At 38.0% G+C, this 26,903-nt stretch overlaps 1 protein-coding gene across 2 annotated transcripts in view; it reads left to right on the forward strand.

Annotated features, from left to right (window-relative positions):
- PDE7B (phosphodiesterase 7B) overlaps window positions 1–26,903 on the forward strand; it is a 311,440-nt gene that overhangs the window by 94,108 nt on the left and 190,429 nt on the right. Inside the window, exon 2 of one of the 2 annotated variants that reach the window (XM_059400779.1) lies at window positions 8,389–8,449. In XM_059400779.1, the coding sequence (XP_059256762.1) occupies window positions 8,389–8,449 (61 nt within the window). Of the gene's footprint in view, window positions 1–8,367; window positions 8,450–26,903 lie in introns of those variants that run through there. The other variant, XM_059400780.1, reaches the window with a different exon arrangement.

Below are 26,903 nucleotides of genomic sequence, written 5' to 3' on the forward strand. Positions count from 1 at the left end.
TCACTATGTAAAAATTAAATATTTATGCCTTCACGGAAGTTAACTGTAGCTACTTATGAACACCTATGACTCCAAGAAGAAAAACAAAAGATGAAATTGTGTTGCAAAATTCTGACATAATTTTTTCTGACTTTATAAGTGTTTGTGGCATAGGTTTTTGTGTCTGATATAGGGGAATTCTCAGAGACCATTCCAAAATTATTTCCAAACTGCCTTGGACCCAGATGTCCACTTAGTTGCTATGGCTGGGTGCATTAGAGAGATATCTTTGTTACATTCCACAAGCCATCAGCCTTTGCAGGTACAGATTCTGCTAAAATTGTGCTGGACCAAAAGCTTTTAGCCATTGTTTTATGCAATGAAAAATGTGATATTCAAAGTGAATTTCGATATGTGCAATAGAACTCAAGCATAAAAGTGCATGGAGAAATTCTGCAAATACTGGAGAGCACAACAACACAGGACAACTCTGAACCTGTGCATCCTTTGACCCCAGGATCTCCTTAAGTGGGGATCCAACCCGACATTAGATGGACAACCTTTCTAGTGCCCTCTACTGTCCGTGGCTGAGAGGACAGAAAACACAGTTCTGAATTCTGGATGTTTGCTTAATAACAACAACAAAAAATTACTCTTGGGCAGAAACCAGGTTTTCCAAGTTTTGGTTCATAATAAGTAGTTTTTAAACATTTAAAAATAGGGGTGTGTAATAAAATGCTGAGAGACTCTCTGGAGATTGCTGTTGCTGGCACTTCTCTAATAGAAAGCATACGCCATTGAGCTAACATTTTGTTCTTTGACTGAAGGAGAAAACAAAGCTGTTAAAAGCTTGGTAGGCTCATTTTCCAATAGCAATAGCATTAATATCTTTCAAGTCACTCCTAACTGTAGCTAATTAGAGGTTTATGAGGGATGGCCCTGCCTGAGGGGTCACCTCAGGTTATGTAGCCCACAGATTTGCTATTGACTATTGGCAACAATGGATTTGTTAAAAGAGTTTCTGCTCAGCTCAAGGTGGTTATCTTTTTTCCTTTTGCTGATGTGTCTCGTATTTTGACTGGCTGAAGCTGGATTGGACAATGAGGCCCCAATTCAAAGACAGTGCCGGGCTGTTGCTGGAGATCTGCACTGACAGATTGTTGAAAACTTATTAGTCTGACGTTTTAACAGCCTGCAATGGGATGGAAATCTACTCTTTCACTGGAAAAACTTAGAAAGGAAAACATGAGCTTAAGCCGAAATCAGCCCCAGTTCCAAATCTGCCATCCTCTGACACCAGAAAGCCAAGGGCTGCCACAGTGTTTAGAAATTGAGGCCTGGCTATGCCACCCACACGGTAGATGAAACTTGTGCCACCGTAAAGTAGGAGACCTTGGAAACTCACCCTGTGAGAGCAAGGGAAATTGTGATGTACTCAACTCTAGGTGCTAATGGCTTCACCAGTAGCGACAGGACAGTCGGCCTCACATGAGGTTTTGACTGAATGGTTAGGGACTGTTCTTTTGGCTGTGGTCATTCTGTGTAATAATTCAAGAAAAAAGAATAAGGAACACCGCAGACTTGGTACCCTCTTGGAGATAGAAAGGGACAAAAGATTGTAATCAATACAATTGGTGAGAGATATCTGGGACCACCATATTGTAATTATATTACAATGCTAAAAGAATTTTTTAAGCATCTGATTCTTCAAAAGCCAACTCAGCCTCTCTAAGCAAGCTCAGAATTTTTATAATCCCTGTTGGCCCATACTTACCTCCTGTCCCGCCTGTGACTACCACTTTGATTAAGCCCTCTAACCTGACCCACCAGTTTCGCTCTCCTCATGGGCAGCTACTGGAAGGGTCCCAGCAGGGTGTCAGGACTTTGCCCGAGCAGCTGCCTCTGTCCTCTCCTTTGTCAGCCAACTCCTTCCTATCAGACCTGTCTTGTTTTGGAAGGATTCTATGTTAGCCCCAGGCAGCACTAGGGAGCCCACCACTGAGGGTGCCCATGGTCTCCTATGTTCTGGTTTCAGACTGACGTATAAACTTCCTGAGGACATTTGGTGTTCCTAAGACTCATTTGATTTTGTATTTACATTCATGGTACCACACCTACACAGAGAGTAAGCACTCAATAATGATGTCGTTTTGAATATTCAGGCATTCATTCATTCATTCATTCATTCACTCATTTGATAGACAATGGAGTTCCAAGCTTCCACGCCCTTGTTAGACTTTGGGAGTTCAGTTTCTTAACAGAAGCTATCTTTTTATGATCTATAGACCTAGGCTATTTTCTCTCGAGGCTTGTCTTCTGGAATCTGGTTTTGATTAGTAACATTCTGTTTATTGTTGGGGGAAAATGTGAGATGGGAAGTGACCCAGATATTATGAAATGCCTTCTCAATGTTGGGTTTCCCCCTTCATCACCACACATAGCTCCCCATCGTGTGGCTGCATCTAACAGCAACACTTACTGGTGTGTGTATACGTAAGAGTCCAGAAAACAAATTCCTTTCATCCTACCCCAGATAATCTCAAATTCCAAGCATGTCCCACAGAACTGCATTAAAGAAATATTCATTCATTCATTTAATTAACATCAGGAGTGCCTATCATGCACCAGTCATCATGCTAGACACTTAGAGGTTCAGAGGTGAACAAATAAAACAGATGTGTCAGCATACAGGCATTTGCCTTGATTACTGAAAGCCTCACTAGAGAAATTCTTGGATGGCAAATTTGCAGAATCAGAGCACTCAGAGATGGGGTGAGGGTGAGGTGAAGTCAGGCTGTGCTGAGGCTTGCCTACTCCCGGCTGGCTTTCTTGCTCCTGACACAGATGAAAAGTGCTTCATTGACCACCAGAAAGCAACCACGGTTAACACTTCTTCAGCTTGGGAAACTCAGTTTTGATTTTTTTTTCCCCCCCTGGGATAGGTCTAGTCATATGCTAGAGCTCTTCATGTTGTTTTTTGTTTAATGCTCTATCAAGCACAGTCATGGGCATGTTGGGTTTTTCTGCATTTCTGCAGGATCCAGCATTCAGTTACTAGCTCCATGGGTATCAAAAGGCAATCAAGCCAATAGTTTTCTAATCTTTGAATCATTGCCATGATGGTGTACTCTTGAAGTTAACAATTCCAGTGATGCCCCTTGCTTCTCCACGCTCCCAGTTGTGGCCCACCATCAGTTCCCCTCATGAGCCAATTCTGCATTATCAACACTCATTTCTAGATGCCTAGCATATAGCCTTTAGTGAGCTTCTGAGCACCTAATTTCATGTATTAAATGTCTTTCTACTTAAAAAAAAAAAAATAGCTACAACGATGGGAAGAAAATAATCAAGGAAGCACAGCCTTTTAATTATTTGCTGATAGCATTTAACATTACCTACTTGCAGAAAATAGATATTGCCTCAGCTGGAAAACCACCCCAAGCAATGAGGACTTCAGTTTTGGGTTTTGTTTGCTAATGTTTCCTCCCATCCAAAGATATTAAGACACCTGCCCTAAAAAGATCAATTGCTGGTGGCCTGCTGAGAGACTAATATATTCAAATGATAGGAAATATCCAGAAAAATACAAAGAGTATGAAGTCTTATTCGAAGCAGGAAAAATAGTAACTGATTTAAGAATGACAGAGTGCTGCCAGTTGAATAATGTATGAACTTTTCACTATCTTTAATATTTTTTATTTCTTTTTTAAATGTTTTTTTATTTCTTTTGAGTATATTAGTTGCTATTATCATTATTTTAAGTATTTTCATTTCAGATATAAATTTCCCTTAAGAAAAAGAGTTTTTGAATACTTTAGTGTGATTTGTAAAAATCACGCCTAATATCAATTTTTCATAACTAATTTTATTATGAAGTATTGAAAAAATATAGTTCACATAAGCAAAATATATTTTTTGCACATTTTGCAGAAACATGATTTAACTAATGGAAAATATTTTTAATTTAAAATACTAAGATGTAGTATTTTATATATTTATATTACATAGATAATGTAGGTCATCCATGTTTGTCTTCCTGACTAAAAGGCAAATTTTAGATATAATATAGAACTTTTTAATATATAGGAATTAGCAACCAAATTGTGAACTATTCTGAATTTTTAGATTAGAAATATTCATTTTTAATCCTCATAATAATGAGAATTAAAACTTAATGAATAAATTATATTTATTCATTTATATTCTTGTATTACAATCTCATCTACCGTACTTTAAATTAGTACATTCTTATTCACAATGAATTAAAACTAAACATAAGGATACTAAGATGTAGACAAGATTGCCTTGTTTTACAAATGAGAATGCAAGTTTGACAAAACTAAATAAATCCTCCATAATAATATAGTTGGTAAGTGATGGCAACAACAGTATTTGAACTTAGATCAATCTAGTACAAAGCCTATGCTCTGATAGATTAAAACCTAGGCAAAAAGCCAGCGGCTGAGTGAGGGAAGAGGATGTCAATGGACATGGTCTACTAGACCAAGACAGAGAGGGGTCCAACAATAGTCCAACAACATTAAAGAATCTGTGTCTGCCCATCAACCGTCAGGTAAGCTGTCAGCTTTCATTCTGTCACTCACGGTAGTGGAGTATTCTGTAGTGAGTGGTACTCTCTTGGCCTCAATTTTCTATTCTCTTAAAAGAGTATCACAAAAGGTTAGGATGAAAGATGTGCAGCACTTAGAACAATGCTTACTTAGCCCAGAGTATGGGCTAAATGGATGTCAGGATGTCAGCTATTCTAATCTAATTCTAAGCTAAATTAGATTTAGATTCTAATCTAAATTATCTATTACTACTAGCTAATCTAAATTAGCTATTCTAATCTATTCTAATCTAAAAAAGATTCACAAATCTTTTTTTAAGGGCCTGGTAAGTATAAGGCATCAGGATTTTTTTATTTTATTTTATTTTATTTATTTGAGAGAGAGAGAGAGAGTGCACAGAGGGAGAATGAGAGGGAGAAGCAGATCCCTGCTGAGCAGGGAGCGTGATGCAGGGCTTGATCCAGGACCTTGAGATCATGACCTGAGCAGAAGGCAGATGCTTAACCAACTGAGCCACCCAGGTGCCCACAGGAAACAAGACTGTAATAAGGAGGCACGTTGGGAGCACTAACAATGAAAGTGGTTTGAATCTTCATGTCTTTGAGGGCAACAAGCATTCAAACAGGAGTTAATGTGCAGCATATCCTCTGTGCTTAGAAGAACATATGCCAAGAGGATTTCTGTTGCCAGCAGGGCTCTAGCTCCTTGGATGGAGATTTCGATAATTATGACCTATTATTTGGGGTAGTGTTGGCTGGGAGAGATGGACAGAACAAGAAGAGTTGGTATTAGGATATCAGGAAAAAAAAAAAAAAAAAAGATGGAGATCCTGTAGAGAAATGGGATTTTGAGAAGTAGGTAGAAGCCTGGCATCAGAACCAGGTCAAAGTCAGGATCATGAGCAGCAAGGAGCTTAAATGGGAAGTCCCAGCATCCATGACCAGGTAGAGCCATAAGGAGACAGCTGCAGCACCTGAGAACCCAACAGGGCATGAGATCTTGCCTTATGGAAGATCCTGCGGTTTTCTGAGACTCAGACTCTGTGGCTTAGCCCAATTAATCTCTTAAACTGGGTCATTGTCCTAGGTTGCATAGCAAGCATGAGTGTGGCAGCCAAGGCCCTGTAAACACTGGCATCAATGAGAAAAAGCACTGGAAAGAAACCGGTTTCTTTCAAGTCCTGAGAACAATGAGATCCCCTCCTGGGCATTGCTTTAAAATCTGTTACCACCATTAGGTAACTTTATGAAGCAGAGCAATTAAAGAAGTAATTAGAGGTGCCTCAGCCATTCCCCAGACAGCCAGGGAGATGAAGACACAGAAGAGGATGGTCCGGTGGTCATCAGAAGAGCCATCACACCTGCTCCTGCTGCTCAGTCACTAGCTGTGTGGTCAGTGAGCCCAGGCGGGCCATGACTGTTAAGGAATGCATGTTTCAGGACTTATAGAAACTTATTCTGGATTTGTTTATGTCTAGGAAAGACAGCAAGACCCCCATGGCACAAGTCACACCCATACCCATCCCCACCTGCCTCTTTAGGAGCATATATAAGATTGCCTTTGAGTTTGGATGGCGATGGGAAATCATGCGACCTCCACCAACCATCTACTTCCAGCCCCTGTAGTGAAAGAATGGAAGCTCTTCAATCCCAGCACATGTGGGGGCTTGGCCATTAACAAAGGGTAAAGGAGCACTCCAGAGTTGTTTCCTTCTAGGACCCAGGATATAGATTGATAGGGCTCCTTAGCACTTTGGTTTTTGCCAAGAAGTTGAGAACATTTTTAGAAACCTCTGCTCTTTCCTTTAAAAATAATTATTAACTCTTTCAGGTCATAAAAATACCCCTTGGAAAAGGAGGTAATGCGGAAATGCATCCTAGCAATTTGAATGGGTTTCACCTTTGCCAAAACACAAACAAAACAGGAACAGATGGTTGGATCAGACTCCACGGGTTGTTAATCCTCACATTTGCTCTCTGATCTGACTTTGCGGCGTATACCAGCATCCCCATGTTACTTCCAAAGAAATGAAGCGTGGAGAGATTAAATAGCGTGATAAATATCACATGATATTTAGGTCAGCAGAGTAGCCGGAAAAAAAGCTCATGATACAGACTCTCCGCCTAATATTCACTGCCCTCTTGCAACGTTCAGGCACATCCAACCTCCCTGCTCTGCCATTCCATTCTCTTGATTCACCAGAGCAACTGGCTTCCTTCCCTGAGCCAAATGTCCATCTCTCTGATGTAGGTCACCCCAGAAAATTAATTAGTTTGAACGTATATGATCGAGTTGTCAATTACCCTCTCAACCTGCCCTCCTTAGTACCACAGGATTTCATAATTATGAATGACAACATATATGCTCCATGTATCACCCTCCTACCCTGATTTTGAGCTTCCTTATTCATTGCCTATTTTTATGTTTTTTCTGTAAATTAATATGTCTACAAACAATATGTACTATTTTTAGATATCTTCAACTTCATATAAATTGGAGACAGTTTTTATATGTTTTATATGATTTGAAAATTTTATGTCTTTGCATGATTTGAACCCTATATATTTCACATAATTGGAGCATTATCGTTATATAACTTTATTATTATACATTCACATGTACATGTCACACATATATAATTTATGTTTTTAAAATATGTATAATCCTCCCCCAAATAAAATATACATAACCCTAGTTCATTCATTTTAACTACGTATAGCATTCCAATGTATGAAAAATATATTTAGCTGTTTTGTAGCTGGACGTTAAAGTTGTTTAAGTAAATTTCTCCAGTCATTGGTCTAGAAGATGACTTGCTATGTCATTGGATATGCACATTTCAACTTTACTATATTTTGCCAATTTTTCTCTGAAGTAGTTCTATCATTTTATATTCCAAACCCCAGTATGTGAGAGTACCCTTTACCTACATTCTTGGTAACAATTGTTCTTACCAGACCCGTAAGTTTTGCCACACAGATGAATTCAAAATAGTCTTCATTTTACCTTTAATTTGCTGGTTCTTGGTTATTAGTGTGGTTGAATTTATTTTCTGTGTTTATTGACCATTTGGATCCCCCCTTCCATGCATTGCTCGTACCTTCATCCATTTTTCTATTGAATTATGTGCTGTTTTCTTCTCAGTTTTAGAGGATTTATTTACATATTCAGATACTAACCATTTTTCAGTCATATACATAAATGTAGTCCATTCTCAATAGCTGATGGTTATCTCCAGAGTTCACCTTGCACAAAACTTTTAACAAGCAAGTTGAAACTAAGATAAGATAAGAAAGTTGCTATTTCCATGAGTCTGTGAGTTCAGGAAGAGCATCACGAGGGCCACTTTTTCATCATTTCCTTATTTGTTTCCTTCAGGTTCAGAGAGTTCAGTGTAGGCCACCTAGTTTTATGCCTACAATATCTGTGTTTGATTGCAGAGTGGGTAGTTTAGAATAATTTCAGTCTGAATAAGGACCAATTTTGAGAGTGATTAACCTCAGAGTATTAGATCTAAAGATTACATGTCTTCCACTGAAATAGAAAACATTAGACACCTAATTCATCTCTGGCCACAACTCACAACTCCTCAGAAGAGCACACAAAATCAGCCCTGGGCAGACTCATGAGGCATGAAGGAACAATTTATCCCAACTTACCTCCTAAACATTTACTACCAGGAAATTCTCTGCTTGTGACATAAATCCCTCGACTTAATTAACCAAGCAAAACATGAAAAGTAGAGTGAAGTTATGGTGATGTCCAGTTATGAAGACACATTGTCTTGGGAACACTAATATAAGATCTTTAAATAATTATGGCTTTCCTTCTCTTTCAGAGGTGTGGCGAAATCTTGTTTGAAAACCCTGATCAGAATGTCAAATGTGTTTGCATGCTAGGTAAGAAGCCTTCTCATTTTATATATATTAAGTATGTTGATGTCATGTGGACTTCCTGTTGCTCTGTAGCCTTACTGACAGTCTTTTGTTGCATATTACAGAGGCCTATGGGTTTTTTTAATAGGTGTATAGACAGGGATAGTACATTTATATGTGGAACACTTGATGATAAAAAGGTTTAGATTTTATTAACTGTCAATAAGTCAAGAACCATGCTTCTTAGTCTGTCAGAATTACTCTTGGATCGTCGGCATAACATAGAATTGGGTGCCTTGTATTGAGGCAAATGTGATGAAAAATAAGAATCACACTGTTGGGGTGCCTGGGTGGCTCAATGGGTTAAGCCTCTGCCTTTGACTCAGGTCATGATCTCAGGGTCCTGGAATTGAGCCCCACATCGGGCTCTCTGCTTGGCAGGGAGCCTGATTCCCTCTCTCTCTGCCTGCCTCTCTGCCTACTTGTGATCTCTATCTATCAAACAAATAAAATCTTTAAAAAAAAAAAAAAAAAAGGAATCACACTGTAATTCCTAAACCAGAATGGTAAGTAAGTAAACTATTAAGAATTTACATCACAGCACAAAGCTCTTACTAGAGCCTGGGAGAAATATACATATGAACTAATTTAAAGTTAGCACAATTACTGGCATTGCCTTTGTAACAGAATTGCAACATTGTAATGAAAAATCATTTGTTCTTGTGGGATGATCTATCATCAACACCTTTCACAAACCTTTAAATATATAATATTCAGTTAAGAAATGAAGTTGATATGATTTTCCTCATTTTATAAGTTAGAAAGCTAGTAAAGAGAATATAAGAGATGTACTTCACCTCCAAGTAAGGAATTGTCCAAATTATAACATAAATGTTTTTAAACTGTAAAGGTTTAGGTATAGTATTTAAACTTATTTAAATCACTAAGCTATGTCTATTAAGCTTTTGGTTAATTATTCAAATAAAATAAAACAGTAGCTTGGATAAAGAAAAAATAATCCCTAAATTTGACTCACAAAAATCTTACCGTTGTCCATTCCAATCTTGAAAAATACTCATTAGCAAAGAACAAAAGGATTCATTCTAGCTCTTCCATTTTCTCTGGTTAGCTCATAGGTTGACAGCCTAGGTTATTAGTGAGATGATTCAAAAATCAGCAAGATAGAGGCATGGGATGGTCTTGGTAATGTGTAACCTAAGATAATCGGATAATAGTAACCAAAGATTGCTCATGGCTTGAAAAATAACCAAAAACATAAAAACCAAAACCTAACAAAAACAGATACCATATTTCCCAACCTCTTGATCCTCCTCATTTTTTTGTAATAGTATTTTAAACCTTTGTTGCCGTTCTTATATGTTTTCATTTTAGTTAAGATGGTGGCTATATCCCCTGTTAAATGAGTATTTTATTGGAAATACATAACAAGAAACATAGCATAGCATCCATACAGCCATTTCAAATATCCCTTATTTCTTATGAGATAGATAGATAGACAGACAGACAGATAAGCAGAAAAAAATTCTTTGTCCAGCCATTATATCCCAATGTTGGATTTGGGAAAACATTCCACCATCACATCAAATCTATTCATCAATTAACCCATTTAATTTTTTCAACAATAGGATGAAGCTGGTGCTGTTATTATCTTCATTTTATAGATGAAGATAATAAATTGAAGTAAATTTTCAAATAGGGTACCTTAATACTATTAAAATATTATATGATTATAGTAAGTATAGTAATCTAGTATTTCAATCCATTTTTTTTAAACCATAATCATTTTAAGCACATGAGCATCATCTATTTTGCCTGAATTTTCCTTTGTCCTGGTTTCCCTGTGAGTTACTTGTTTAGTTTATAGCAAGGACAGGGATCGCAGCAGACTGTCTACTACTGCCTATAGATTTCTCTTCCCTAAAGTAAGGCCAGTCATCTTCCCATCTCTTCTAGATTATATGGAATGCTTTGTATAGCTGCCAGAACACATTCCTGGCCATGAAATGCATCCCCAGTGAATCTGCCTGATTATACAATATTCAAAAACTAGAAATATACTTTATTAACCAGTTCCATGTGACTATTACTATCATAACAATTATAATTAATTGAGCACTTAAATATATGACAGGTGGAATCTATCCTAAACACCTACATAATTAGATCATTTATTCTAAGCAAATTAAGGCACAATATCTCTTTCAAAATACAAATAGTCTTGGTAACAGCAGTATATTATTAAGCCTGCAGATTTCATTAGTTTATTAGATTTCTATTTTCTTAGTGATATAGAACTAAATAATATAAAGTCATTATGAGAATGGAAATTTTTATTAGTTTGAGGACACAGGAAAAGTAAAGATGGAATAGAAAGAACATTCATGCATTTTACCTTTAAAATGGATGGTAGATGGTTATGTGGTGTCAAAAATAATACCATGCCTAGAAAGCTTGATATATTCACATAGTGAAAATTGTGCCCTCAAGGAACTTGCATCTAAGAAGGTTTAGACTTTTTCCTGCTTATCTTTTTTTTTTTTTAAAGATTTTATTTATTTATTTGGAAGACAGATATCACAAGTAGGCAGAGAGGCAGGCAGAGAGAGAGAGAGAGAGAGGGAGGGAAGCAGGCTTCCTGCGGAGCAGGGAGCCCGATGCGGGGCTCGATCCCAGGACCCTGAGATCATGACCCAAGCCGAAGACAGCAGCCCAAACCACTGAGCCATCCAGGCGCCCCTTCCTGCTTATCTTTTTAAGAGGATTGTTACAAAATTTAACTGAAACATTTGCAAAGTTCTTTGAAATCTTAGATGAAGTAGAGTACAAAATGAAATTATTAAATTATTATGGGTATCAATACACATGCATAACCCACCATTAACAGGTTGTACCCCTGGTGTACCCAGGTGTACTCGGGGGCCATCATTTCACAGCAATATGGTACAAGATAATAAGAGAAGTGACGTCAAATGGTTTATTCCCTTAAAATAAGAGAAAATCAAGTTATGAACATGTGACTCACTATAAATGAGAGCATATCTTATATTTCATCAAGAAGGGGAATTTATACTCACACAACAACAAAACACCTCTTCACCATTATCTGAAGTATTTGTTGCTTCCTTTGAGAGGAAACTGTGATCATGCACTTATGACTTCCTAAAGCATTTCTTGAGAAAATTTTGCTCTCCAACAGTAAAAGATAGACTCTGTTATTTTAAGGGACTATTAAGTTTTCTAATTGTTGCCAGTCATAAGCATCATTTCTTTTTTCGCAGGTAATGTTACCACATTTTTATTAATAAATCAGAATTTCCAAACAAGAAAACCAAACCAAACATTTATGCCACCTCAGAACTGAGATCCCTAAGGGAGGCCAACCAGAGACATCCATGGTTTTAAGTTGTGAAGTTTGGGGCTCACTGTAACCCCCAAGAGTTCCCTCTTTTCCCACTTACATGCCACAGTGCTCTGGCTCCACATAGTGGAGACAGAATATGGAAGAGGGTCACTAGCCAGGGACACCGTTTGCCGTTTCCGTCTCTCCTGCTGGTGCGTCCCCAGATCATTATGAAAAATACTTCGAGTGTATGAGTTAAGCTGTGTAGTTCATAACTTTCAGATGTAAGCCATCCTCACCAAAGTTGTGCTTCTGACTCATTACATTCAATGAGATAGAAGGGTAAAATTCACCTTGAATTACTCTGAAACACGAATTCAATGCAGTTTTAAGTGGGAGCAATGACTGTCTTGTGTAGGTCTTACAGAGAATCATTTCTGGGTCGAGGGGAATGGTTCGTGTTGGATATGAAGGTAAATAAAGATGTCCTGCAGGGCTGGCTACACTGAGTACTGAGTATTCATCCCCTCAGAGAAGGCAAACATGGGCAATTGAGTTAAGCATCAAATTGTAACAAATGTTACTTTCTTCTTCCCTTTATCCTTAGGACATATGTTTAAACTCCACCCTCCCAACTCCATCCTTTTTAAAATTTAGTCATAAGATTTCTCTTAAGCCCAAACTGACCTCAGAAACTCATATAACTATATCCAAGGGTATATAGCAAGACCTGTGTCTTACTTAGGTTTAATGAGCTGATACCAAAAGAAAGAGGAAGTGGAAGAGAAATTAGCTCTTATTGCACAAGTAATGTATAAAGTATGATGAGTTACAAAGGATTTTACTTTTTAAATATAATGAATCAAACTGACTCACAAAAAGTCAAGCATATTTTTAAAAATTACATAAAGTGAGCAGTGTTGATTCCCTTCTTAGTCTACTTGCTGACCTCACTCTGTGAAATGATAAATTTTGGGAAAAGAAACTTTTAAAAAAGAATTCCCCAACAGACTTGATGCCTCTTATAACTGCTTCTTTCTCCTTATTCTTAGAGGGAGATTCTCTTAAATAGTAAGCCTTATTTTGTAGTCGTTTGGGGAGGAAGGCTGTTTTAATTATTTTATTTGAGTACGACTGACACACAATGTTACATTAACTTCAGATGAACAACACAATGATTCAGCTTCTCTGTACATTATGTTGTGCTCACCCCAAGTGTAGCTACCATCTGTCATCATACATTATTACAATATCATTGACTGTGTTCCCTAAGCTGCCTTTTATTCCTGTGAGTCTATTCCATAACTGGATGCCTTTGTCTCCCACCCCCCTTCACCCATTTTTGTCCATCCCTCCACCCCCTGCCTCTGGCAACCATCAGTTTATAAGTCTGATTCTGCTTTTTGTTTGTCTGTTTATTCATTTATTTTGTTTTTTTAGATTCCATATTTGAGTGAAATCATATGGTATTTGCCTTTCTCAGTCAGATTTATTTCATTTAGCGTAATACCCTTTAGGTCCAGCCATGTTGTTGCAAATGACACAAATTTATTCATTTTTTTTCCTTTGGCTAAGTAATATTCTATTACTAGCCAGGGACACCATTTGCCACATCTTCCTTATCCATTCCACTATAGATGAACGCTTAGGTTGCTTCCATATCTTGGCTATTGTAAATGACACTACAATAAACACAGGCGTGCGTATATCTCTTTGAATTATTTTTATGTTGTTGTTTTCTTTGGGTAAATACCCAGTGGTGGGATTATTGGATCATGTGGTATTTCTATCTTTAATTTTTTGAGAAAAATTCCTACTGTTTTCCAGAGTGGTTGCACCAGTTTGCATCTCCACCAATAATATACAAGAGTTCCTTTTTCCCCACATCCTCATCAACACTTATTTCTTATCTTTTTTGTTTTTAGCTATTCTGACAGGTGTAAGGTGATATCTCATTGTGGTTTTGATTTGCATTTCCTTTAATCCGTAACTTATGGCATTTTGTTGGCTCAATTTCTCCAACCTTTATCAAGGTTTAATTTTACAGTTTGAAATTTTCAGTGATGCTGCTTTTATTTCATCTGTGATGTTTTCATGCTAATTGGTGTCTTATATCAACATAAAATATGCAGTTTTTTAGAACCATGGCTTAGAAGAGGGTGTTCATACTGTCAGGCTTTTGGTTGAAGTTTCTTATAAATCAGTTAAAATGGTTACCAGTTTCAAAGCAAAAAATAACACAAAATCAGTGTTTTACTCGCCTATAACATAAGCAAAGAGAGACTTGTTTTCTAGCCCCACCGCTGAAAAATTAACTGTGTATTCATAGAATATGTTTTGTCTTTAGGCTTTAATTTATTGTTTTTCTGCAAAGTGGAAATAGAAACATCTGTTCTTTCTAGCCGAGGGGTTATTCTGGTGATAGAATAAAATGTTCTATGAGGAGACATTGCTTGCTGTTAATGTCCTAAATATCATTTATGCATCAATAAATTGGTAAATAAATAATAAACAATTGAACACAAACAAATTGATGATAATCAAAATAATGAATTATTTATTGATGACATTAATAGTGTTTAGAAAAGCAACTGAAAAGTGAAACATTATATAAATATGAGAACACTTTTTTAAAAGTATTGAATACAGGGGCGCCTGGATGGCTCAGTAGGTTAAAGCCTCTATCTTCAGCTCAAGTCATGATCCCAGGATCCTGGGATCGAGCCCTGCATCTACTTGGCAGGGAGCCTGCTTCCTCCTCTCTCTCTCTGCCTGCCTTTCTGCCTCCTTGTGATCTCTGTTTGTCAAATGAATAAATAAAATCTTTAAAAAAAATAAAAGTATTGAATACATTCAAAATTGTATGGTAGCTCGAAGTCATCCTTCAATATTCATTCAACAGATATACACTGAATATCTATTATATGCAAGGTATTGTACTGGACACTAGTAATGCATGGCCAACGGGACGTGTGTCTTGCCCTTGGAGGGTTTACCTCCAGGAAGCATTCCAAGCCCTGAACCCCAAAATCTGCAGCATCAGCTTGAGAGAACGCATATACAAAAAAATAATAATAATAAAGATGAAGTATGTTGAGACTTCAAAAGATGGAAAGGGCACATACAGCTGGAATATGAAGACGTGTAGATTTGGATATACAGAGGCTGAGAAAATGGCAGGATTCTAGCTGGATGCATGGCCGTATTCGAAAGCCCAGATAAAAGAAACCTGGGGAGAAGGGGGCAGCAGGAAGTGTTTCAGGCACAGGGATGATGAAAGGATAAGTTGAAAAGGAATTGGAGGCCTGACTGTGGACAGTTTGACTGCTGTCATTAGCTCTAAAAAGAGCAGAAGTATCAGATAAGAGAGAGTTCTGGTCTTTTCTTTAGAGAGTGTTTTTTTCAGTCCTAGAATTTTATAGAATACTCTATAAACTAGTTTCTACTGTGCAGTTGTTAGGTACAGCCATTCACCAGATACTCGTGAAATTAAATACTTTTAACTCAACATAATATTTGGACCTCATCACCTGAATTCTAGGTTTGATTTTTTTTTTTTTAAAGATTTTATTTATTTATTTGCCAGAGACAGAGGGAGAGAGAGCGAGTGAGCACAGGCAGACAAAGAGGCAGGCAGAGGCAGAGGGAGAAGCAGGCTCCCTGCCGAGCAAGGAGCCCGATGTGGGACTCAATCCCAGGACCCTGGGATCATGACCTGAGCCGAAGGCAGCTGCTTAACCAACTGAACCACCCAGGCATCCCGGTTTGATTTTTTTTAATATGTTCATTTAATCATTTCTATTTGATACTAAATATCATAGTATTTCATTTAAGAAGTAAAACAGTACTGTTATCTTTTATACTAGAGAAAATTGATATTTTTTATGTTTTGGAACTTTGACATCTAATAAAATGGGGAGTTTTTGATATTAATAGTTTTCTTTTTTTCCTCTGGCATCAGCATATGATCTCTGTATATAGACAATTTTGAGGTCCATAAATCTTTTTCTCAAAATTAATACACACTGTTTCAGAGAAAAATAATATTTGATATCAAAGTGGGCCACTGTAGTATAACAGAAAGAACAGGGTATTTAAAGGAACCAGCTTCAATGCTGTGGCTAAAGACAAGTCACTTAAAGTTTATAACTTCAGTTTACTCTTCCCTAAAACAGAGTCAGCCATAAATAATAATAACTATTATTATGTACCTTATCAGTTTTGTTAAGGATCAACTAATAAATATTAAAACATTCTATAAACTTTTAGAAGTACTAGAAATATAAGTATTATTTTTGTTACATCCTAATAACTAATTTGTTCTAAGTCATTACATTTTATTTGCTATCAGCTGAACTTTTAATATGCCAACTGACAGTTTTGATATATTACAAATATTAAACTGTCTCAGCTTGGGGGAGCCAGGGTGGTTCAGTTGGTTAAATGTGTGACTCTTGGCTTCAGCTCAGGTCATGATCTCAGGGTCATGAGGTCAAGCCCCACACATGGCTCCACACTCAGCGCAGAGTCTGCTTGAGATTCTCTCTCCTTCTCCCACTCAAATAAATAAATAAATCTTTAAACTATCTCAGTTTGATTCAAGTGAAGAGATATTTTCAAGTGCCTATTTGCAATCTATAAGTAAGCATCTGCTCCTCAGAGGTTATTACAGCAAGATTGTTGTTAAGAGCTATTTTATGTGTACCTGACCTTAAAACCGAAGGTCTATGTTTAAAAACAAAAGTTTCGAGTTGCTTAACTTTGATTTATCAAGATTAAAATGCCTCAGGAATTTGAATTAACTCTAACTTGCTCTGACAAAGCACTTCATTCACATCATATGAAGAGATCGATTCGTTATTCCTATATGCCTGTGCATGGATGATATTCTCTGCCTTTCAAAAGAGAGCAAATCGAAACCTGGATATTTCCAAGAAAAGGCAGTGGAGGCATTATCCCCATCACTCAGGGTCAGCTTTGTTTTATGTTTCAGTGCATTTATCACCAAATGACATATTTTACATTTGTCTGTTCATCGCTGTGCTGCAACATTACCCCACCAGCAGAATGCAAATATCGCAAGAGCAAGGACATAGTTTTATTCACTGCTGAGTGTCTAACAACTGGAATGGCGTTTAGCTACCTAAGCCTGTAACGGGGACCCAATATTTGCTGAATGGATACCTGTCAATGCATTTGTGAGGACAGCATCACCATCTGCAGGGCATGGAGCAGGTGTATCAAACACCAGTTGGTGTAGAATTTAAAACCATCTGTTACCTCAGCCAAGGGATAGGAGAGCTCCTACATGAACTAATCAGCAGTTTCCCAAGCATATTACTTTAGGTTACAGGATGATAAATACGTAGTTCTTCTCAAATAGAGAGTTAGAACCTAGCCTAAGAATCAGGTGACTAACACATATTACTTGAGCACCACCGTATGCTCAACCGCCCGCTCGGGGTATTCTGAAAGTTGATATAATGAGCAGGTAGACTCCCTATCATGACAGTTTTCTTCCTCTGCAGATGAAACATTGTGTTGAGAAAACAGAAGGAGGCCCATTATTTTGCCTTCTTTATGTTTATAGGAATAGACAGAAAATTATTTTACGAGGTTTATGATTTAAAGGTTTTTTCTGCATTATCTCCCTGACTTTTAGAATTTTTATTTGGAAGTCATTATTGCCTTGCATAAGAAAAATAAGTCTCCTGGTTTCACGGTTGCTTTCTCTGGAATGCTGCAACATCTCCACAGCAACAAAACACCATGCTTCTGAATGCGGCCTGGATCCACGGCTCCAATAAGAGCTAGCTGAGAATAACAACACAAGCAAAGGGCATTCAATCAGAACTGAGGCTATCAAATCCCTAAGTGATAGAAGTGTCAGTCTTGTAGTAGTTTCATTTTCTCTCTGAAGGAAAAGACCCTTCATCTGAAGCTACACTTCAAAAATTTTTTTAATCATCAGATATTTATAGATACGTATGGAGTGCCAGGGTAGGGATGAGAAGACACTGAAGTTGGTGCTGATCTCCAGAGGCTTCCAGTCTAGTGGGGTGTGGACAACTACACAGACAGAACAACCTAGCATGATAGAACATAAGCAGGATGGGCCTGGGTCTTGTGGAAAGAAAGAGATGCATTAGTGTCAGAAAGGTCTGTGCAAGAGGTGATAAGTAAGTGAGTGTCAAAGAGAAGGCCTCACAGGACTGTGAGGCTGGGAAGGGGCAGCCTGCTGAAAAGGACATTAGCATTTCCAGGCAAAAGGAGCAGCAAGTGCAGGAAGCTTAATGTGACCAAATAAAGAAACTGTAAGTCATTATGCCTGAAGAATAAAATCAGAGGAAAGAAATGATAAGATAATCAAGGTGGAAAGGAAGGTGAGATTTAAAGGGCTTTATAACAGGACAAACAACCATTTAAGGATGTTCAAGCCAAGGAGCTACAGTGTAAGATTTATGTTTCAGATGGATCCCTTGGTTTGCTAGAGAATGCCCTGGAGGAAGACAAGCCTGGAGAAAGAGAGGCCAGTTTAGGAAATCGCACTAATAATTAGGCGAGAAATGATGAGTCCTGCCCAAATGGAGACAACATCAAGGAAGAGAGGAGGCACGAAATTCAGGAGACTTTGAAAGGGGATGATAGAATTTTATAATGGATTGAGTATAGGAAATGTAGTTAAATAGAGGTGCTTTTTCACCCTCTCTCAGACAACCTTCCCCAGTAGGGGAAGAAAATAGATTTGCAACTGGGAGAAATGATGAGTTAAATTGTCAACACAGCAAACCTGAGATGCTGAAGGAACTCCCAGACATAGTAGAGGGTCTGGAGCTCAGAACAGTGATCTCTGAGAAGGAATTGATGACAACGTATCAGTGGTGATGTCCCCCAGAAGAAGGTGAAGAGGAAGATGAATGGCACCTCGGATTGCTTGGAAGAAACACACTGAAGGGTTGAGCAGGATCAAGAAGAATCTCAAGAAGGGTAAATAGGTTGGAGGTTAAGAATGAGTGGGCAAAAAGATGGGAAACAAGAGAGAATGCTATTGTCTAAGCCATAAGGAGAGAGTTTCAAAAGGAAGGTCATGATAAAATGTGAAGTACAGAAGTCAAATAAGATCAGGCTTAAAGGCGTTCATTGGATTCAGCAAACTGAAGGTAGAATCAGCAAGAGCATAACTAGTCGAAGGTCAAGGGTGCGTAGGGTGGTGGTGTGGAGCCAATGAGCACAGAACCAAGGAGGGGCACTAGTCTATCAGGAAATTCGTCTGAGAAGGAAAGGCAAGAATAATGATAGCACCTAGAAAGAGTTCTTAAGATGGGAAGGATTTGAGAATGTTTTGATTCAGGAGAAAGGAAAAGTAGAGGAAGTGGCTGAATATTTCTGAAGATAAAGGGAATAGCTGTGAGCTATGTCTTCCCATTCCAGCAGAGAGAAGGGGGGAAGGTGCACAAGGAAGAGTAAGGATGGAGACACACCCATCAGGTGGAGATGGGCAGAGACTGAGATTTCCATTTAATTGTTTCCCTTCTGGTTAAGAAGAACAGATGATATCCTGGAGAGAATAAGGAGAGGAATCGAAAATGCAAGCATGAAGAGGCAGGTAAAGGTTTGAAATTAATGTAGGAAAGAGAAAAGAACTGACTAGAGATAGGTCAAAGAGAACTGTGTTCTGAGGTCAAACTCTATAACCTAAAATATCAATGCCCATCTGTAAAAAAACAAACAAACAAAAAATGCATAAAACACCGACAGAGTGTCCAAAACACATATTTCCAAAAAGTAACTGTTGCCTATCCATGAACTCTGCCTTCCCTTTTCTCCTTAGGGGTCTTCTCCTCCAAGTGCCAGCCAAGGTAACCTGCACAGGACTGCGCTCCTTGACCCTTAGTCACAAGATCCTCCTCTCAAACTGTCAATGTTGAATTAGTTCTCCATTTTTTCATCTAGCATGCATATTCCAAGGGAGTAAGTGTTAAGCAAATCTCTCGATATTTGAAGGGATTTAGTTCTTTCAGATGTTGCTTTCATAAGACCTTAAAGTTGGACACAGGTTTGATGGTCAAGTAGACGGCAGTAACTTCTTCTCCCAGCCTAGTTCACCTGCCTGAACTCCAGTTCAGGGTTGATCAGGTCTCAGACTTGTGACCACACAAAATAGTATAAATGTTTAGGTCATTCCAACAAATCAAGGATTTTTCCTCTATAGCAATTGTACTGCTGAAAATGGAAACATATTCAATTTTTTAAAAATACTGTGTTTGTTTATTTGAGAGAAAGAGAGAAAGCATGAGCAGTCAGGAAGAGCATAGAGAGAGAGAGAGAGAAGCAGACTCCCTGCTCAGAGGGGACCCCGATGTGGGGCTTAATACCAGGACCTTGAGCCTGTGACCCAAGCTGATAGCAGCCCTTTAACCAATTGAGCCACCCAGGTGATCCAGAAACATATTCAATTTAAAAACAAAAAACAAAAAAAACTGTGTGACTGTGCATGTCTATTTTCTTTACTTTCCTTCAGGGAAAGCTCCTTGGGAAATTAGATTCCAATGTTAGCATCTTTGAAAGAGCAAGTTGTCAGTTAGTATATTTAACATTAGTAAATATAAACTAATATGTGTACATGTGTTTAAGTTTCTATTTATCAAAATCCTGATATCCCTCAACAGTTGAAATTGTAGTTTGTGTATTTATTGGCCCTTCTACCTGCTATTAGTCTATTTAGTTATTAGTTTATTTAGGTAGAAAAATTTTCTTATCTTTTCTATTGAAATACAACTTAAATTCTGTGAAGTATCCAATTTTTATATGCGCAGCTCAATTAATTCTTATAAAGTTAATACATTTATGTGAAACCACACAGATCAATATAGTTTCCCTCATGCCTCCTTCCCAACATTATTTCCCAAAGATTCCATACTGACTTACTGACTTTTATCACATCCCCTAATTTTGAAATATATAAAAATAGAATCAAAGAGCATTTTCTACTTTCTGTCTACCTTCTTTATTTATTTAAAGATTTTTTTTTTTTTTTTGAGAGAGAGAGACAGAAAGAAAGCACAAGCAGGGGGAGGGGCGCAGGGGAAAAAGCAGGGTGAAGGACTGAGGGGGATACAGGGGAGGGAGAGGTGCAGAGGGAGAAGCAGGCTCCCCGCAGAGCAGGGAGCCCGATGTGGAGCTTGAACCCAGGACCCTGTTATCGTGACCTGAGCAAAAGCAGACGCTTAACCAATTGAGCCACTCAGGTGCCCCTATGTCTACCTTCTTTAAGTCAGCATTGTCTATGAGATTCATTCATGCTGATGCACATAACTACAGTTCATTCTTTTTCTTGTTTATTTTACTTTAAAGCAGACATAAGCAAATTATAGCCCATGGGCTAATCTGGACTGTCACCTGTTTTTGTGAATAAAGTTTTATTAAAACATAGTTATGGCCACTCGTTTCTATATTGTCTATGGCTGTTTTCACACTGCACTGGCAGATTTGAGTAATTGTGATAGAGACCATACGATTCCCCAAACCCTTCATTGTTTGAGGATCATTGTTATAGAGTATTCCTTGGTGTGTGCGTGTGTGCGGGCATGTGTATTTATTTTATTTATTCTAGTGGTAATGAACATTTACCTAGCTTTGAACTGAAACACAAATAATCTCTGGTTTTGAAGTGTTAAAAATGTTACTGCTATCAACATTCTTGCATGTCTTTTTGTGTAAAATACACACATTTTCTCTTAAGTATTTACATAGAATTACAACTGTTGAATAATAGGGTATGTATATGCTTAGCTTTAACTGATTCCACCAAATTGTTTTCCAAAGTGGCTGTACCAATTTACCCTCCCAGCATGTATGAAATCCAATGAATAATTTAACACTTAATAATTATCTTTGAGTAAAAGTTAGAATGTATAATTCAGCATTCAACTCTATACAAACATTTTATGCAGTAGCCTCTAATGAGACCTTGTGTCATTTACATAAACTAATCATCAGGTTGATAATGGTGTAGTAAAACACATATACTTCATTTGTTGATTAACAATGAATTACAGAGTTGGAGTTTGTTGCACAAATGAAACTAATAGTTATTTTTCCTTGAATACTTGGAAACTGCTGTCCCACAGGTGATCCTAATAAGTGCATCTCACCCGCAGTGGAACTATAAACAGAACCCCAATTCCTAAATAAAAACTCTTTTATGTTGAGATAATTAATTTCCATTTTTTTCTTTTACTACAAAATACAAAATCAACCAATTTTTTTCAAGATTTTATTTATTCATTTGACAGAGAGTACACTAGTAGGGGGGGCACAGGGAGAAGGAGAAGCAGACTCCCTGCTGAGCAGGGAGCCCAATGTGGGACTCAGTTCCAGGACACTGCTATGGTCACCTGAGCCCAAGGCAGATGCTTAACCAACTGAGCCACCCAGGGGGCCCAAGATTAACCCATTTTTTTAAAGATCTGAAGTTCTATGTATGAAGTTATAATATGAAAATTATAGTGAAGACATCTAATTCTGACAAATCAATAGTCTAGTCATTAGCAGAGTGAGTCTATAAAATCACATAGCAGAGTGATTCTAATCTTAACTTCATATGTGTTTCATGGATTTTATTCACACTTGCTTTAAAAATAAAACAGCAAAATTTTTTATTTTCCCTTTTTACCTTTTTGCCTTTTTCTTCTCTTAGTTTGGGTATTTCCAGGTATGCTAAAAGAGTCACCTTTACCCAATATCACAACTGAGTGGAATAAGAGGATTATAGTTTCCCAGTACTCAAGGATGTTTTTGGCTTTATTGATGGTGGGATCGTGCATGATTTTTATTTTTCTTTTTGTTTCTCTATACATTCCAAGTGTTCAGCAATGAGTAATCATTAGTTTTATAATATAAGAGATTTCATAACATATCATATGTTAATTTAAAAAACAGTTAATGGGACATACTGGCGTTTTGTTTAGTCCACAAGAATTTATTGAACAACTACTATGTGCCAAGAATTATGCTAAATGGTAGTTATCCAAGAGTGAAAAGAAATTGTTTCCGCCCTCAAGGAGTTTGACCTAAACATCCATAGAAAGTGTAGGGTCGTCTGGGTAGCACAGTGGTTTAAGCAACCAACTCTTGATTTTGGCTGGGGATTGGGCTTCATGTTCAGCATGGAGATCTGCTTGGGACTTTCTCTCCCTCTGCCCTTCCCCTCAGTGCACATGCTTAGGGTCACTCTCTCTCTCTCCCAAATAAATAAATGTTTAAGAGGGGGAAAAAAAAATAAGAGAGATTTAGGTTGTTTTTCTGATTTCTTAGGGCACGAAGCTTGTTTCTTATGGTTTGTTTGCCTTACTAAAACCTACACCTGACAAGTGTCAAAGCTTTGAGAACTTATTCCAGTGGTGAAATGGACCTACATGGGGAGGTGTTTGTAATAGGAACTGTGCCTTGGGGTAACCAGTAGTTTGGTTGCTACAGCTTGGAGAGGAATTGTGGTTTTTATTAAATTATCTCTCAAAAAGTCACTTTCTCCCAAAACAAATGGACTCTCTGAGATCAACCATTCCCTCTGCAGAGTTTCATGGAATCCTAGCAATCCTTTGCCTTGTGTCATAGCTAAAAGCCCATGAAATAGCACAGAAATTGCAAAACAATATGAAAGTCAAGTAACTGAGGTTTGTGGTTCCGTGGCCAATGGAAACTCTCCAGAACAAACGTGCACAGAATCTGTTGTACCAGGGGTCAGGGATGGCTCACTGTACAAATGCTGTGAAACGGTATAGAACAAAACCCTGTGGAACTTCCTTAGATTCTCCAAATTGTAACATGCATACACAGACGTCCTGACTCTGTCTCAGAGACCCCCTCAGGGGGTTACCATGAGATATTTCAAATACGCCAGGAAAATTCATAACTTTCAGTAGGCAAGCAAGCAAACGGGAGAAGATTGTAGTTTTCCAAGTTCAAGATCTCTATTTCTTTCCTTTTCCTCAACAGAGACTCAAAAAGCACAAGGTTTTTGTCTAAGTGAATAAAGGTATACGTGCAATAATTGTAGACAACTAGCTATTCTACTTTCAGAAAGAAACAAGGAGAAATGTTTAATGGTTCTGCATGTCCTAAAGTCTATCTCAAATATAAGAAGATCGTGCAGACATAGAACTGTATTAAGAACTACATATATACTGCGTTTTCCCAAATATGTATGGTCATAAATGTGTGTGTTTATGTATATAATTTTAGTTGTAGGGAAAAAATTAACTTTCTTTAATTCATCATATTTTCTCTTTATTTCACAACCTTCATCCCATCAGCATGTATTTATAACTTTTAGAGTAGAAAAAAAACCAACATAAAAAAGAAAGGACCTTTGGTTGTGGGATTGCATCGTATGACACTATAATGGTCGATACGTGTCGTTATACATTTGTCCAGACTCACAGAACGTACACCAAGAGTCAACCCTGTTGTAAAGGGGAAATGTGAGTGATAATGTTGTGTCCATGTAGGTTCATCAGTTGTCACAAATGTACCACTCTGGACAGAGATGCTGATAATAGGGAGATCTGTGCACATGGAGGGGCAGAAGATATATGGGAAATCTTGGTACTTTCTGCTCAATTTTGCTGTGAACCTAAAGATGTTCTTCTTAAAAAGTCTGTTTAAAAAGGAAGAAAGAGGGATGCCTGCATGGCTCAGTGAGTTAAAGCCTCTACCTTTGGCTGAGGTCATGATCCCAGGGTCGTGGGATCAAGCCCCACTTCGGGCTCTCTGCTCAGCAGGAAGCCTGCTTCCTCCTCTCTCTCTGCCTACTTGTGATCTCTGTCAAATAAATAAATAAAATCTTTAAAAAAAAAAAAAAGGAAGAAAGGAGGAAGGGAGGAAGGAAGACAGGAGGGAGGGAAGGAAGGAAGGAAGGAAAATAAGGTAAGAAGGAAGGGGGGGAGGGAGGGCGGGAGGAAGGACGGACCTGCTGGCAACTCAAAAAAAGGAAAAATCCTTAAAGCGTGATAAAAAGAAATTGGAAAAAGCTGATAGCAGTGTCCAGTTGTGATCTCGTGCGCTCTGGAAAGGCTCTGAGATGTTGTTCAGGGACAGGACCCCAATGGAGAACTTTTCTGAGAAATGAGAGACAGGCAAGTCTTTGTTCAGGCTCTATCATCTAGTTTATTGTTTTCTCACAGGAAAATTAAAATGTGTTGTGACCCCTTTAGCCATCCATCTGTTTTTCAAATTAAAAGTTTTTTTTCTGAGTCTATTTTTAAAGTAAACCTTCCACTGGAAGGAAAGTCAGTGGCCTCCCTAAAATATATAGCTTGTAAATTATATCCACAACTGTTGTCATTACAAAGAGCAGTGTTGAACACTAAGATTTCTAATGCACAATTATAAATTAATGACAAGGGAAGGAAAATATTGTTTTGTATGCTATCTTGTTTATAATATGAGCCTGGTTAATCCAGAGCTTGGATCACCTAATATCCTATGGCTGTATGATTGAATAGTGCTGATTCATCCAACAAAAATAAGCTATTGAGTACCTACAAATGTGTACACTCTTCTAGGCAACAGAAAAGCGGCAGAGAATAAAACAAAAAAAACACAATTCTTGTCCTCCTGGAGCTTAGATGTTAATGGGACATGGACAGCAAGCAGCATAAAGAAGTGATTTATAGACTACATTATTTTAAGGGTAACAATGATAGACACGCTCCTAAGAAAGAAATAAGGCAGCAGTGCCTATAAGGAATGGAGTCATGATGAATGGGGGAGGGGTGCAGATTTTAACTAGAACAGCCAAAGTTTTCCCTGAGAAGGTGGGCATCAGCCAAGCTCTGCAGTAGTGTCCTATGTATAGGAAAGAGGACATGACAAAGCCATGAAGCAGGAGTGAGCCGGCAGGACCCAAGGAGCAGAGGAAGACAAGTGTGCTAAAGGCTTGGAATGAGGAGGGAGAGCTAAGAGATCCTGGGAGCCAGATCCCATGAGTCATTGTGCAGATTCTGGATTTATTCTGCAAGAGAAGAGGAGCCATCGGAAATTTTTGGGCATTGGTGTCATGTTTTAAAACACTGGATACATTATGTTCATTTTTCAAATTAGCAAAACAAGAAAAGAGTGCTTGCTTGCCTGCATTATGGTTTCAGAGAAGTATATTCCCATTGTCCTGAAATGGGTATTGAAAGGATGTATTTGGGGAAATAACCATAACCAGATTTAGTGCCATATGTTACAGACAGTTGAGATAAATCTATGGTTAATGTTCATCTAACTTAGAAAATCATACTGGGGAAGTAGCACTCTAAAGTGGTTAAGATTTTGAAAGGAAAGGTGATGGGCAATCTCTTCTTTAAGAAATTTTCCTTCCTTAGGAAAACTTTACATGATTTGTGTACAGAGAAACCTTATTTTTTGTTTAATTTTAATAGAGGGGCCAATCTCTGTTTTAGTAGATCCCCTCTGATTTTTCCTAAATCATAGCTTTAGAATCCTAGTTAATCAGGAAATCAGTTTCACGAAAAAGCAAAAGAGAGAAACTTCAACTTTTTCTATCATCTTTAAAAGTAAGTGTTTGCAGATATGAACGGAGTTAAGCATGCCCCAAGAATCTTATTATGGCAAACAGCAGAGACTTTGGATTCTTGGAAGGTTGTGCCTGCACAACCCCAGCGTGCCATTGACCTAGACTACATGTGACTGCTGCCCCCTGGAGTTGCAGAAAACTCTCTAATGCAGAGATGCAACCCGAGAGTCAGAGGCCTAATTTCCTGTCCTATCTCTTCACAAAATCTATGTCACCTTCTCTCTCTGCCTCCAATTCTTCATCAACTGTGCCAACAACTCCCTTGAAACTCCTCTTTTACACTGCTTATGACTTTGAAGATAAAACAAGGTAGGATGAGTAAAGCACATGTGGAAAAAGAAAAACAGCCATCTAGGCCAATGTCAGGTGAATGAAAAGTATGGTTACTTTTTATCTAGAAACCATGGTGGCTGAGTGAACTAGCTTTTTGCTTTTGTTTGCTTTTGGTGAAACACGACTAACTGAATAGAATTGCTGTCACCAAAGTTTCAGCTTTCAACAAACTAGGATAATGCTCTGAAGGGGGTAATCTT

This window comes from Mustela nigripes, chromosome 5 (genome assembly GCF_022355385.1).
Source record: "Mustela nigripes isolate SB6536 chromosome 5, MUSNIG.SB6536, whole genome shotgun sequence".
NCBI lineage: Eukaryota > Metazoa > Chordata > Mammalia > Carnivora > Mustelidae > Mustela > Mustela nigripes.